The sequence below is a fragment of the Myotis davidii genome, unplaced genomic scaffold (genome assembly GCF_000327345.1).
Source record: "Myotis davidii unplaced genomic scaffold, ASM32734v1 scaffold184, whole genome shotgun sequence".
In the NCBI taxonomy this organism is placed as follows: domain Eukaryota; kingdom Metazoa; phylum Chordata; class Mammalia; order Chiroptera; family Vespertilionidae; genus Myotis; species Myotis davidii.
Genome location: NW_006297021.1, coordinates 4,446,266 through 4,462,219, shown reverse-complemented (window position 1 = coordinate 4,462,219; position 15,954 = coordinate 4,446,266). Strand labels below are relative to the sequence as shown.

General features: G+C 45.2%; 1 protein-coding gene across 1 annotated transcript in view; it reads right to left on the bottom strand.

The window, feature by feature from the left end:
• The window catches only part of TENM3 (teneurin transmembrane protein 3), a 420,001-nt gene that overhangs the window by 392,241 nt on the left and 11,806 nt on the right, over positions 1 to 15,954 (bottom strand). The window contains exon 2 of the mRNA XM_015569744.1: positions 4,123 to 4,401. Within this exon, the coding sequence (XP_015425230.1) occupies positions 4,123 to 4,401 (279 nt within the window). The remainder of the gene's footprint in view (positions 1 to 4,122; positions 4,402 to 15,954) is intronic.

Genomic DNA, 15,954 nt, shown 5'->3' with positions numbered 1-15,954 from the left:
AAAAGATTTAACCCCAACTGGCGTGATCCCAACCCAGGCATCTTTGTGACACCACACTGGGAGGTGACAGAAGAAGCCAATAAATGCTGGGGTTCTTCTGGGAAAAGATGCACAAGCTGACATTTCTAAAGCTTAAAGGCGGACGTTCTAGAAAAAAGTTCTTCATTCCCGGCATCTATGGAGATAGTGGGATGCGAGGCCAGGTTACCTGCAAAGCTGAACAGTTGCACATCAGTCAGGGGTGTTGCAGCAATACATCCGAGGAGGTAAGGCACCTGCACCAACCCAGAGCAGCCTGCTGGTCTACCCTGGAGCAGGGCCTGCCCTCAGCTATGCCGTAACCTCGTAGCAGCTGGCTAGAACCGCTGCCATTGGGCAGTCACCAACCACGGCCCTCCAGTGTTTGCCCTGGTGCCTGGCAGTGTCTCAGAACAAAGACAACCACGGCCATCAGTCTGTGTCAAGGAAGGACGGGCTTCATATCCTTAATTTAGAATAAAATTAACACTTGGAATTCCATATAAAACTCAATACACTGGAAAAATATTGCCTCCTCACATGCTTTCTAACTTCAAACCCCCATGGTGGGGGAAGAGTTAGTTTTGTGAAATTATAACTTTTATCGCTTATTTTCGAATCTCTGCTAACATGGAGACATGTGACACAGTCTGAATGCTCTTCCACTCTCGGGGGATGCGAGGACCATCAAAATTTCATTAGCCTCCCAGCAGTCCCAGAGCCATCTTCACTTGAACTGGTGGCCTCCTTATCAATAAATAAGTGAAATTTAATCCCTGTTAGTTGCTAAACTCTTCTTTGAAGTTATAACCAGAACATACGGCACTCGGCTTGCATAATTTTACAAATGTTGAATAACATTTTTTTTCCTGTGGAAAATAGCCTGATTCACGGTTATTTCAAATGATGAACACAGTCCAGCAAACTCCCAGGCTCAACAGAATGAAAACAAATTCGTGTCTGGTTCCCAAATTCCTCTCCTTTTGGTAGGGGGGCCTGCACAAGGCCTTCCCCTTTCAAGTTTAGTGACGCAAGCTTGTGCAGACTGGATAACAATGTAACGATGACAGTAACTTGAAGCCAAAGGCAAATGGAACTGGAAAATGAATCGTGTTTCAAAGCCGGACCAATGGACATACCCGAGGAGGATAGAACTGAATTGTATATAGTAATTTTAGCTTGGAAATACTTGATGAGAGGAGCAGTGATGCTAAAAGGAGGAAAGAAATAATGCTGAAGATATCTATATATATATATAAAAGGCTAATATGCAAAGTGTCCCCTCGGGAGTTTGACCGGGAGACCGGGAGTTCGATTGCTTGCTATGATGTGCGCTGACCAGCTGGGGGCGGCATGGAACTATGGAAGGCCCCGGCCGACAGCCGGAAGGCCCCCATCAACCCTGATTGCCAGCCAGGCCTAGGGACCCTACCCATGCACGATTCGTGCACCGGCCCTCTATTGTTTTATAAAGCTGTGAGAAGACCGTGAGTATGATTACAACTTTTAGTTTTTACCATAAGCCAGCCTGAGAAGAAAAATAAAAAAGTCGTGTGTTTTTTTTTTTAATATGAGAAAAAAGAATCCTAAATACTCTTGTTTAATTCCATAATTCAAAAATCCAAGCTCCACTAAACACCTCAGAAAAGGATGCTTCCTCAGATCTTAATGTAATTAATTACTTTAAATGGAATCTTGTTCCTCCCGACTAGTCACTGGGAACTCAGGACAAATAAATTAATCTGAATGTTCCCGGGGACACACATCTGAAATCGATGGCACAGCAGCCGGCGAAGCGGTGGTTCTATCTCCTGCATTTCCTCTTTTGTTTTCTTCCCTAAGCTGACCTCTGTTGTTAGGAGTTCTTAGACCATCAAAATGTTTAACAAACAACCACTGCCGGGCCTCAGGAAAGAGTACACACCGGCGCAAGTCATCACCGCCCAACTCAACACACATAGCTTCTGACACTTGATCCTCTTCCCTTAGCGACCTGTTTACTCTCCACAAAAGCTGCCAAAGGCTCTGCATTTCAGCGAGCGGCCCATGGCACTCCCCTCCGCCTCTCCTGCCTCCTAGCAACCTGGAGCCCTGCGAGGGCACAGCTCCTCCTGCCTGCACTGCGCTCCCAGAGCCCGGCCTGCGAGTCCTGGGAGCGAGGTCCTCCTCTGGGTAACAATAATCCTGCCGGGGGAGGGCCAGGGTGAAGGGCACTCCCGAGTCTCCCCTCACTTCTCAGCCATCTGGGTACACACACTGGTAGCTGAAGTTTGCACACTTTGCAGTTTTATATTTTCTGCAAAGAAAAAATATGGCATGTGTTTGGGAAGATGGTTTTTGCAGATACATCATTTTTAAAAGCAATAACATTAATTTCTATGTTACCAGCGCAGGTACCATAACAGGTACACTTATGGAGAGAGAGAAAGTGACACTCCGGAGGCTGCGGGTAGGAAAGGCCAGCTGACCCAACGTGGACAAATACCCGACGGACGCCGAGACGGGCGCCTGTGATGCGGACAGTCAGCCTCCCGCGTCCTGCTCTTCCTACAACCATCATACATGCTATCGTGCATTTTAGGGAGATCGAAAGCCAAGAGCCACATTTGAATCCAAGCATTGTACCTGCGATCGCTCAGGGACTGAGATGGGCAGACGCAGGCGGACAGGAAGCACAGGTTATGCCAACTCACATGGATTTACGGCGAGTGACTTCTGAGTCCACAGTGAACATGGATAGAAACCTGGTTTTCCCGAGGTGAACGGATTGGCCGGGCAAATGGAGGCGGTCGGCAAGTGCTGCCCCTAAGTTCTCTTTGGGGTTGGAATAAAGCCAGTCTCCGCCCAAAGCTGGCAGTTCCAACATGAATGGGGTGAGTGCGCATGGTTAACTGACCTTGACCTTGGTCTAATGCACTAAGGGGTTCCACCTAAGACACTGCTGAAGCCGGTTGACATTACACTGTAGTTTCATGACCAGAAAGAAGGAGCTGAGGGTGAGGAGGGGGAAGCGCCGGGCACCACCTCGCACTGATCCCGAGCTGAGGCGGAAACGACCACAGGCCTGCTTTCCTATCACGAAGCAGAGCTGCCAAGTTCGCTCAGCAAATCACAAAAATGAACCATCAATGGCAAAACAGCGGTCCTTCTTTTCAAAGGGCCCCCTAGTCCTTCACTGTGATTTTCTCTCTGCTTTCTGATGCACGATACACACGGAGCATTCCCAGCCGGACCGAACCGGCAAGGACTCTGCCGGCGTGACGTGCGGAAGAGGAGACGCCGGCTCTTCCTAGAAGCGGCACCGACTGAAATGAAGTTCTCCTTAAAACCTGTTATCGCACATACGTCAACCGCTCTACTCTCCTGCACTGGGCGGTCAGAGAAAAGTCCCCGTACTTTCTAAAGGCATTGTTTCCTTCCCACGTGCACAGCTGCTGTTGGGAGAGCCTGAAATCCAATTTTGTGCGTGGATTTAATTGCATCGTAATCCAGCCCCCAAAGCACATCAAAGGCCACGCTCCCCCTCGTCCCCCAGATTTCAATTGCTCTCATCAATGAGTAAGTTTGAAGCATGATCAAATTTGTTCTTCAGACACTGGAGCCCTGGTAATCAACTATTCTGTGTGCTCACTCATCCATCCTAAGATCCTGCAACTTCTTTGAGATGTCTTCAAGAGGCATCTGCAAAGACACGTTTGATTGCCAGCTGGCTCGGGGGTAAACTTTCTCGCCTCTGGCTTCGAGGCCCTAAAGAGGAGAATAGGTGACATGGCCCAAGATAAGTCAAAGCTAATCTTTCTTTTTTTTTCTTCTGTACACGATTAAACTGTTTTTCAAAAACGATAGCGAACGAACACATCATAGACCCCTTGCGTAACTGAACAATCTCATTTCGAATATTGATCTTTTTTTCCAGGAAAAAAAAACCACAGCATTTTTCAAGGTCATTTCTCAAGTTCTACTGCCTTAAAAACAAAAAGAATGGCAGAAGGGAGATAGAGAAGGCAGGTAGGAGGGAAGAAGAGAGGAAGAAGAACAAGCCGCCGTCTTCCAACAACACCGAAGCCCTGAACGCCGACATCACAAAGCCAAGAGTGGACTCACCGCTCTCGCTGTCCGACTTGTTCTCATGCTCCGTGTCGGTGAGGGTGAGGGCCGAGTTGGACCGGCTGGACAGGCAGGAGCTGCGGCCGGACTTGACGCCCCGGCCCCACAGCCGCATGGCGTGCTCCGGGGACATCACGGCTTCGTTCTCGGTGTCGGCGTCGGACCCTGCACTGAGAGAGTAACCTCTGTGGGGCAGCCCCATTTCCGCACAAAAGGCCAGTCCTCTTCGAGTTGCTGGTTCACACACGCCTAACTGCCTTAGGGTAAAATTCTGTCCTGATTAGGGGGAAAAAGAGACAACAGCCCGTGAGTATAGGTTCAGCTGGAGTTTCAGTGCTTTTGTTTTCTTTAAAGAAACTCTCCAAACAATACACACTCAAGCACCCAGGCTTTTCAGCTAGAGGCACCAGGTGTTTACATGAACGCTGCATGGCACAGGGTCAGGGGGTGCGATTATGGGGGGTCGGGGCTGGGCCTCCCCGCTGACTCTCCACACATCCCACCTAGAGCTCCTTTGTCAACCTTTTAACCCATAAGTACCCCAGACAGGTGGGCTAGGGAGCCCGAGACCAGGAACACCCAGCCCAGATGAAGGACTTGCTCTTGGGGATGGAATTTAGCTCCATAGACTTACAAAACATCAGAAAGTGTCAGAATTATTGTCTGTGTCTGGGTGCTAGTCTCAAACGATAGGATTTATCCACCCAGACGTTACCTCTTTGGAAGAGAGAAGACTGCCCTCGAGAATAAGTAGAAAAGGGGGCTTGGCCAGTCTTTAGTGTTCCTTCTCACCTTAAGTTCACCACCAATACTAGCATATATCATGGGTGTACATATACTCAATTTCGGAGTATAATGTCTTGAAGATTTGCCCACATCTGACTTTCTAAATGTTTTGCTTTAATCAACACCTGGACATCTGTATTGATTAGAATAAACCAATTCTTGCAAATAAAGTGCACTCTGAACATGTACCGGGAGCATTGCGTCCTTAAAAATTAATGATAAAATCAAGTCCCCTGCAGAATAAATGGCCATGAACCCTGCAGGCCTTTACTAATAAATGGAGCATATTAAAACTCCTGACACTGCAATAAGTTAAAGCAAAAGTGTTTAAATTAGGTGACACTTTCAAATGACCACTGTTATTAATGATGTTTCCAGTTCTGAATTTATTTTTGAAATTTCTCATGTTTATGATACTATGGATGAGAAGACAGAGAAGTGTTTGCTTGCAGGATGTAGGTCCAGGTGGCTCGTCCATGTCCGTTGCTGGCATGGGACAGCCTGAGACTTAGCTACCCAGAATCCAAATACATGGAAAGAAAATAGTATATAAAGACTGACTTAAATGCTGCCACATAATACAAACCGTTTAAGAATAGTGAGCATTTATAGTACTCATAGATTTCCTCTTCCTACTGCTATTTCTTATAGCTAATTGGCCAGTGTGAGAAATAACATAGATGATACAGGGGTTGCAAGATTAGGTTTGCAGTTGTAGTACCAACAAATAATACAACAATTAATAAATAATAACACAAGAATAAACTCTGTAAACTTTGCATACTCACAAACATAAACCTACTTTTTTTGCCCACCACTGTATATTAAGGTATTACGTAGTATTTGTGATAAAATAATTTGTAGAATCTTCTAGAACATGAACCAAACCCGATGTGCAATACAGTAACTATTTGGTGGTAAAGACATGGGCGCCCTCCAGGCCTCTGCACATTTGAACCGTGTGGTTAATCGCTGGACTCTGCGGTCATATCAGAAGCTGGAATCGGCTACATCTCGGCCAGACTTCCAAATGGATTCTGACAGTGACACTCATCAATAATGAAAATCTGCTGCTACAATTAGCTACCAATCAAACTGTGCTTATCAGAGAGATGTGAATAAGTATCTGAACCAAAAAGTAGGCACAAAAAGGAGGTAGCAAAAAAGAAAAAAATGGGGAGGAAAACAGGGAAATAGCCTGCTGACCGCGAGCCAGTGGCCAAGCTGCCGGAGGCCAGACCCGGCTGGGGGTATACCTAAGAGTTAGTGTGGATTGTACTTATGAATCTGCATCCAGCAAAGGTCAAGGTCATGGATAGTCAATGGCAAGGCTGGGGAAGAGCTTCCCTATTCTTACTTATGTGTCACATGTAAAGTGGGGAGAGGCGAAGGAAGGGGCTAAAACAGTTAACTATGACCATCCGACATGCTGATGTTTCAAAATAAGCACACACTCTCATGTCTACAGGGCGAGAATGAATGATAGGATCAGTGGCATCGTTCCTGTATTTGGGGAGGTGCCCACATTGCAGAATAAAAACAAGAGAAGTTAAAAGACAATAAAAACTCCCTTTCGAGTCTCTGAAATGTAACTTGAAACGTTCCCACGTTATTGACTTTTCACACTGTTGCCATCTTGATGCAAAAATCTATGAGGTGAAGAAAAGCAGAAAACTGCAGTCTTTGCTATTGGTTATCCGGGTAAGTAAACACAATTCACTTTGCAAATGAATATCTAACCGATGATCCCTATGCATTGCTATGTGGTGCATCCCAAACTCCTTAAAAACCGGAGCCTGGGAAATCAATGTCTCAATGACTCAAGACTCCTAAGGGCTGCTTCTGAAATGCAAGCTAGCAGGCAAGCTGTTGGGTTCCCTTGCTGAATTCAAGTTTGCTTTTGTTTCCACTAGGAAGAAACACTGAACTTGATTTCCAATGAACCTAACTGAAAGCCAGTTACTAGCTGTGTTCCAGTCACTGTATCACCCACTTTTTCATCTTTCCAGGCTGTTATGACTTGGTTTAAGTGATGCTTTATGTAAATGTGACAGCATTAAAGAAAGGCTAAACAAGACATAGGTTAAAAATAAACCCCTGGGTAAATGACAGTAATGATCATAGAGAAATGTACAATTCGAGGGTGGACAGAGGATCATTGTCAAATCACTTCAGAATAGCCACCCCACCCCCACATTCAGGACATCTCTCTTCCCTCGGCCTGCCTCAGTGCTTCAAATTCTGCTGTTGTCATTCATCCTTTTGGGTGATAGATGCTTGCTTGTAGGATTCCTTGTTTTGATACAAACACCTATTATATTAGAACTAGAGGCCCAGTGCACTAATGAGGTTGAACATCTTTTCATATATCTATTGGCTGTTTGTATGTCTCCATGGGAGAGGTGTATTTTCAGGTCCTCTGCCCACTTTTTATTGAATTGCTTTTTGACATTGAGTTTTATGAGTTCTGCAGTCAGACATCCCTCTCACAGTCTGGGACACCTTGGGGGATGTCCACCTGCCAGCTTAGGCCCACTTCCCGCGGGGAGTGGGACGAAGCTGCAGTTGCACATCCTTAGCACTGCCGAGGAGGCAGGAGAGGCCCGGCCACAGCTGCTGCTCTCACAGAGTCAGACTGGCTTGTGACTGAGTGGAGCTCCCCTGTGGGAGCATGTTGACCACCAGGGGGCAGCTCCTGCATTGAGTGTCTTCCCCCTAGCGGTCAGTGCACATCAGAGAGACCAGTCAATTTGCGTATTACCCTTTTATCATATAGGAGTAGAGGCCCGGTGCATGGATTTGTGCACTGTGGGGTCCCTCGGCCTGGCATGCACCCTTCTTGCAATCCAGGACCCCTAGGGGATGTTGGACTGCCGGTTTTGGCCTGTTCCTTGTAGACGAGGCTAGGGAATCCCACTGGTGCATGAATCTGTGCCCCAGGCCTCTAATATTCATATAAGATCTTCGGTTAATCTTTTCCCACCCTCTCCCCTCCCCGCTTCCCTCTGAGATTCATCAGTATGTTCCATGTTTCCATGCCTGTGCATTGAGCGTCTGCCCCCCGGGTGGTCAGTGCACATCATAGCTACCAGTTGAACGGTCGAACGGTTGAATGGTCGCACAGTAGGTCAGTCGCTTAGACTTTTATATAGATAAATTTTTCTATGAGGTTATTTCCCACAATGCAGCAGTGTTTAGCAAGATGGGCCAGACAGCTGGAAAGCACACGCAGGCAGTGTTAACCAGCAGAGGGAAGATGAACAAAGACAGTGACTGAAGGTCACTGACCCAGAGGGTTGGGTGGGGTTGTTGAGGGAGAACTTCAAGCCACTGCTCAGTGGAAAGACAAAGGCAGAAAAAGGCAGCAAAGATGCGTCTGGATCCGGGCTAAAACCCTGACCATCATGTCTTACGTCAGCTTTGGCTTCAATAGACAAAGAGATAAGGATGCATTTATCTTATTTGCCATGGCTTGCTTCTTTGCGTTGGGGTCTTTGCCATGGTTCTAACGGCATTTCCTTAACTTCTTTCTTTGCTCTTTGGAGTCTCTATGTGAAGTCTGTTTGGCTGAGGCTGGTGAAATAAGTACTTAGGTCCTGCATGTTGAATTTTGGTGACCTTGATCAGCAGGGCCAACAAATTTTCCCATTGCAATTTGAAACAGTCCCAAAGCAGTAAATTGCAGCCAGAATCAAGTCCACCCAAGGATGAAATCCTTTGTGATTAAAAGGTAAGGTTAGCTAGGAAGAGATTAGACATTTTGTTTATGACACTCATACATTTGAAAATATGTAAAAGAAACACTGAATGAACACAACCTAGGAAGGCTGTATCTTTTTTAAAAAAGCCCACATTTTAAAAAATGAGTGATGGTATGTGACAAGGTGGATAAGACCAGGTGAGAACGAATGTATCAAGGGAACTTGGCACACGGCACAGCTAGCCCTTTCACAGATGAAGGGGATTGGATAGCGATTTGGCCTCTTCCTCATGTCGTGTCCACAACCTAGTCAGAGCAGGGACAGCTTTGTGAAAGCTGCAATGCAATGATGTTCACCAACAGGCAAGGCATCTACTTGTGAGTTCAAAAGAGCAAGACTCCACATGAGGGACATGAGTGCAACTGTCATCACAATCAATTTTAGAACACTCTTGTCACCCTCAAAGGAACCTGGTACCCACAATCAGTCATCTCCCACTTACCCTCTTGTTCTCTCTTTCTCACAAATCCTAGGCAACCAGTAATTTACTTTCTGTCTCTATAGATTTACCGATTCTGGACATTTCAAATAAAAGTGATCCTACAATGTGTGGGCGTCTACGACTGGCTTCTTTTACTTAGCACAGAGTTTTCAAGGTTCATCCATACGGTAGCATGTGTCAGTACTTCACTCCTTGCTATGCTCGTGTAATATTCCATTGCATGGATAGACCACAGGTTATCCATTCATCAGTTAATGGGCATTTGAGATCGTACCACTTTTGGGTGATTTCAATAAAGTGTACAAATGTTTATGTAGACATATGCTTTTCCTTCTCTTTACTATAAACCTATGGGAAATGCTGGTCAGGTAGTTGCTCTAGGTTTAGCCTTTTGAGGAAGCACCAGACTGTTCCCCATCGTGACCACACACAGTTACATTCCCACCAGCAGCATATGAGGGCCTTGATTTCCACATGTCCTCACAAACACTTATCATTGTTATTGCCCATTCTCTTCTGGGCCACACGGCAACTCTGCAATGAGGAGGTGGGCTATGGGGCATGGGTATTTGAAATATGGGGGACAAACCAAGAATCCCTGTTCTCATAAAAGCAAGTGGTCCCGTGGGCCTGCTCCGAGAATCCATTATTACTTTATGCTATCATTTTTTTCCTTTGCCTTCTACACCGCTTTAGTAGTTGAAAATATTTTTTTCTATTAAAGTTAAAAACACTTTCAAAAAGTCTACTTTATTTGAGATGATATCCTATAGAAATAAAATCACCTGATCTTAAATATACAGGTCTATTATGGCACTGTTGCACAAATTAAATTAATTGGCAAGTGTATCTTAAAGGGAGTGGCTGAGTAAGTTGTAGATCCCTTGCATGTGGCTAGCAGACAAGACAGAGTGAGGCTGGGCCTATATGTTCAGATCTGGAGGGAGGCCTATGCCATACATTTTAAGTAAAAATACAAGTTGCAGAGTATGATGCCATTTTTGGAAACTAAGGTAGAGAGCCAACGAATTACATAAGTACTTCTGGTTTTGAGCATGAATAAAAGTGAGGAAAGTCAAATAACTTCTGATGGATCATTTAGAAGGAGCTGTAAGTGAAGGAAATTAATAATTCTTTATTTTAGAGCTCTGAATTTTTACTTTTCATAATTTCACTAATTTAAAAACAGAAAGAAAAATTTTAAAGTCTATCTTCTTTTTAAAACTATATTTTCCTGACTTGCTGTTAATAGCTTCTGTTCAATAATTAGAAATAATTAATTTATTACCTTCTCTTGGAGATGCTGGGCTTTAGAAACCCTTCCTTGTTTATTGTAAAGAAATGAAGTACTATAAGAAAAATAGGAGCAATGTTTGTCTCGCTATCAGTTTTTGAAATATCATTTCAATGCTTTTTTTCCCCATAATCACATATGGGCTTTGAAAAAGATAATATACTTATTACATGATAAAAACCACTTCTTATATAGTCACAACTCCCAAAACTAAGCATGGGAAATGGATAGAAGAATCAATAGGAACTTAATACACGGGAATAATCTAGAATCGTCTTCAGGTATTCTCCTTTGTCACTGTGAGCTTGGATAGAGTTTTCTGTTCTCAGACATGGAGCGACATTTCCTCCAAGGGTGCAGTATAACACAAAACTACAAATTGGGCAAACAGCCCTTACTTGATATTTGTAGAATTAGTGTCACCACCACCTTATCTGGAGTTCCCTTTCCTGCTGTGTTTGCAAAATGATAAGGAGATCACACAGTAATAGGAATGTATGTAACTTTTCCCCTTCAAGTCCTAATGCATATTTTATGGGACACTCCAAACGCTTTAACCTTCTTAAGTTAAATTTGTCAACTGTTTGAACAGAATACCCATCTTTGAACATGCGATAGAAATTTCAATGAGGGCATAAATCTTTACTTGTAAGTCCCTACACAAAACTACATTTAAAAAATGACTCTTCCCAGCAAAGCTATCATTTAGAATCGAAGGACATATAAAGAGCTTCCCAGACAAGAAAGAGCTAAAGGAGTTCTTCATCACCAAACCTGTATTACACGAAACATTGAAGGATCTTCTTTAAGAAGAAGGAGAAAAAAAATATGAACAATAAAATGGTAATAAATACATATCTATCAACAACTGAATCTAAAAAAAAATAATAAATGAACAAGAAGAACAGAAACAGCCTCATAGATACTGAGAACATTTTGATGGTTGCCAGATGGGAGGACAAGTGGGGATGGGTGACAAGGATAAGGGACTGAGCAGTACAAATTGGTGGTAATGGAACAGTTGCGGGGAGGGGCAGCTCAGCATAGGGCAGTGGTCGGCAAACTGCGGCTCGTGAGCCACATGCAGCTCTTTGGCCCCTTGAGTACGGCTCTTCCACAAAATACCACATGCGGGAGCTCATGTACAGTGCAATTGAAACTTCGTGGCCCATGCGCAGAAGTCGGTATTTTGTGGAAGAGTCACACTCAAGGGGCCAAAGAGCCGCATGTGGCTTGCAAGCCGCAGTTTGCTGACCACTGGATAGGGGATATAGTCAATGACAATCTCATAGCTATGTAGGGTGACAGATGGGTATGAGAGTTATTGGGATGATCACTTACTAAGTTAGGTAATGTCCAATCACTGGGTATACACACCCGAAACTAATGTAATAGTGTGTGTCAAGTGTCATTGAAAAAAAATGGTTTCAATTAAAAAAATGAAATAAAATTAACTTGATGAGAAGCGCAAGAAGGAAACCCAAGTATGTTTGCGAGGAGAGGAGCAGGATTGGGAGGAAAGCCCCGAGCAGAGGCCTTCCCTCCAGGATGAGACTTGGGAAGACCCGGGTGGGGGGCAGACGCGTGCACAGCAGGCCTGACAGCTCCATGGGAGCAGGCGAACTGGGAAGGAGAGCATCTTCGTAAGCGCCCACGCGAGGATTTCCATTCCCAGCCACAGAGCACGCGGTTCTGACCCTGGCAACCCCTGGGCATTAGACACACGGCTCTCGAGCTGGGTTTGATCAAATGCATTCTGGAAATGAACTTGCCTCTTGCTTTACTTAGTAATTACTGCTGTGGAAGAATCCAAGACGCGGGGATGGTAACATGCCTGCAACAGACCTGCTGCCGTCTGTCTGCCAGCGACGCTGCAGGAGGAACTGGTATAAATACGCGTGGCTTTGGCAGGAAGCAGCAGCGTTGCGAGAATTGTGAAGGCAGCCCTGGCCGGTTTGGCTCAATGGACAGAGTGTCCCAGGTTCGATTATGGTCAAGGGCGTGTACCTCAGTTGTAGGCTCAATTCCCGGCCCTGGTCGGGGTGCATGTGGGAGGCAACCGGTGGATGTGTCTCTCTCACATCCCTGTTTCTCTCTCTCTGCCTCTGCCCCTCCCTTTCAATCTCTCTGAAAAAAAAAATCGTGAAGGAAGTTGTGCAGTGGTTCACAACGTGGATCCCGAACTGGCCGGTGGCCAGGACCCAGGTACACGCTTAGCAGTGAGTAGGGGCTCAAGACAGCAGACCAACCAAGGCCCAGGCAGGGGAAAGGATTACCCGCAGTGTGCCAGGAGGAGGGCTCTAAGCCATCTCTATCTGCTCACACCTTCTGGCAGGTAATCTACAAGATCAGTTGGCCACCAAGCCACAAAGAAGCCCTTGCCCAGTTAACAGCCCAAGTTAGTTAACCATCAGTGGGGCGGGGGCACTGGGGAGGGAGCGAAGGAGGGAAACATTAACTGGAAACAATGATAAACTGGGGCCATTTAACTTGTGTCTTTAAGCGCCGAAGTTTAAGGTTGGGCAAACATGACCCTCTAAACCCCTTAATCCTGCCGCTGACATTTATTGTGACTCAGGCGGATTAATCATTGCGATCTCCACATGAATCATTTTAAGGAGTTAATATTTAAAAGTCATAAACTTCAGAGTCGCAGTAATTAGCCCGGTGGATCTCATTAATGCTGCAGGTTTGGGTCTTTCTTTTTACCGCCCTATTTTCACAAAGAAAGAGTCTGCTCAGCGCCAGTAAGGACGGTTTCAGAAAACACGGGAAAGGATGTAGATTCCTCTCGTGCTTGTGTGATGACAGAGGTGAGGAGGAACGCCGGGGAAATGAAGCGTTCGGGGCAGAACTGGAAATTCATAGCAGCATTAGGAGCTGAATGGTAAGACCATATGGTCATATTTCTTTTGAAGTCTAGCATCCGTTCCCATTATTCACCATAATGGCATCCAAGACTAAACTAAATCGCAGTCTTTAAAATTAAAAGCATTTTGCTCTTGGCTCTCAAATCTTCCTCTTTGCCGATTTCCAACATGCCCGAATGTGTCATCTATTTTCATAATGCAAAAAAACGCAAATAAATAACAGAAATAAGAAGAGGAAGAGAAAATAACGTCTTTCCATCCCACTTCCAAAGCGGGATAAAATGGTCCTGAAAAACACAGAATTAGTATCTCTAAAGCCTTTATTCATATTATTTTTGCATCTGTACAAGGCCCCTGGTGGCATTCTAAAACGATACGTACTCCTTTCATGGTTCACATTTAACAAATAGGAATTTAATTCTGCTGACCTCTCTGGAACATAGAGCATGCAGAAAGATTTTAAAGTTATTTAGCATTTTAGTGATATTCTAGCAATAAAGCTGTCAAAGAAAATCTATCTAAGAGCTAAAAATGGGCGCCTTTTTTCTGTTTAGAAATTGATGGAAATATCTGAAAGGCACAGTCCCACGTGTACGCCACCCACCCGGCATCCTCCGTCAGCACAATCCTGACTGGGCTGTGGATGCTACTGCCTTCCTGGGCGAAATGTCTTCATCCAGCAAAACTTTACACTCAATGGCAGCAGCCACCACTTTTACCAGAAGGAGGACCGGGGCTCAGTAGGCCAGTGTGTGGCTGCCCCAGCACCAAGTGAAACCTCACAATTGGTGAAGCTGGAGGACAGGGAGAGCACAAACCCCAAACATTCCATGAGCAACCACACCCGTTTCCCATGCTCATTAGCTTTTGTCCTTGGAGGATTAGCTGCTTAGGTAAATTTTCTCTGCAGTGAAATCCAGAAATCTGAAGCGCAGAAGTTTAAGGTTGCACTTCAGTGCATTTTAACAAATGCATCCACCAGGAGCCCAAACAAAATGGGGCACATCTATCACCCCCTCCCCGAATTCTCCCAGCCCCCGCAGTCAACCCCCAGCCCCACAGGCAACCGGGGCCCTGACTTCTTGGACGACAGATTCATTTTTTTTTTCTGTCCTTGAACTTTGTATAAACGGAGCCAGACAGTATGAACTCTGGATCCTTTCGCTTATTGGAAGGTGGTTGAGTTTCTCCCGGCTGTGGGGGGATCAATCCATGGGCCGTTCTTTTGTGCGGCCAAGTTGTAGTCTACCATCTTTCGCATCCGTCCACTTGGTGACTCCAGTTTGGGCCGGTGATGAAGATACGCTTTCATTTGTTCGCGGTAAATGCTTGGGACACAGTTTGCTGGGTCACGGGGTTGGGGGAGATGTTATTTTTGACTTTATATAAGAAATCGCCAGTTTCTAAAGAAATTGTGCCTTTTAAAAAAACTTTTACACTCCCATCAGCAATATACGTGAGAGTTCAGTTATTCCACATCCTCACCAATATCTGGTGCTTTGGGTCTTTGTAATTTTAGCCACTCTGATGGGTGAGTGGTAGTGTCTTATTGTGGTTTTAATTTTCAGTTCCCTGATGGCTAATACTGTTGAGCATTTTTTTCATGTGCTGATTAAACATTGTTGTCTTTTCTGTGTAGTTTCTGTCATAAGATTTTTGCCCACTTGAAAACTGCACTTTTGGTCATTGATATATGAGAGCTCTTCATATTCTGGATACAAGTCCTTTGTAACACATGCATGTGCATGTACAACTTTCAGACTGCATCTTGCCTTTTTCTTTTCTTTTTTTCTTGGTAATTGTATTTTTTTAAAATTTTGTTTTATTGCTTAAATTAGTATTACAAAGAGTATTACAACTTCTGATGAGTAGAAGTTTTAATTTTGATAAAGTCCGACTTACCATTTTTTTCCTTACGTTTAGTCCTTTTTATGACCACTTCAAACACCCATGCTTCCTTCATGGTTGCAAACACACTCAAGAACACATTTACTTGTTTGCTGTGGTTTTCAAAAAGCTTTGTAGAAATGAGGTGAAATAACCGGAAATGATGGGGTTTGACCCTGGGTATGTCTGGCTCTGGACTCACCCGCTCTGGGCTGAGGAATGTGTTCAGTGAATTTTGGTCTCAGTTGTGGACGTAGAGGACCTCAGAGACCTTCCATCAGATACGTCTGTCAGACAGAGGCAGAGGAGGGCGGCCGCTGGAACACAGCAAAGCTGCGGACATCAGACCAGCACCGCAGTCCAGGGAGGAGGAAGCGGGGGAAGAAGCCGCGGGTGGAAATGGAGTAAACCTCCCTTTAGTGCCCGGAACGCTTGGTCTATATTTCATCCCTAAACTAACTCAGAGCCTTTGCCATCTCCCACCTCAGCTCCCACAGTGGAGTTTACCCCGAGTTGAAAGCCACACGCAAGACAGTGGGACGTGAACCCCTGCATCTGCCTGTCTGAGAGGGCTTCTTCCCACTCACCGCGTGCAGACCCAGCCTGCGCGGCTCCGCGGGAATGACTGTTGGCCTTTGACCTTTGGCGATTTAAAATCCGCAGGTCTCTTATACCCCTCCCTCCTGCCCCCCAACTTTCCCCGGCCTTCCCGCTGCAGTTTGACAATCTGTTTGAGGCAGCTCTGCCTCTGTATCTATTATTGTTCAAAAGTTTATAATGGTCTCTATT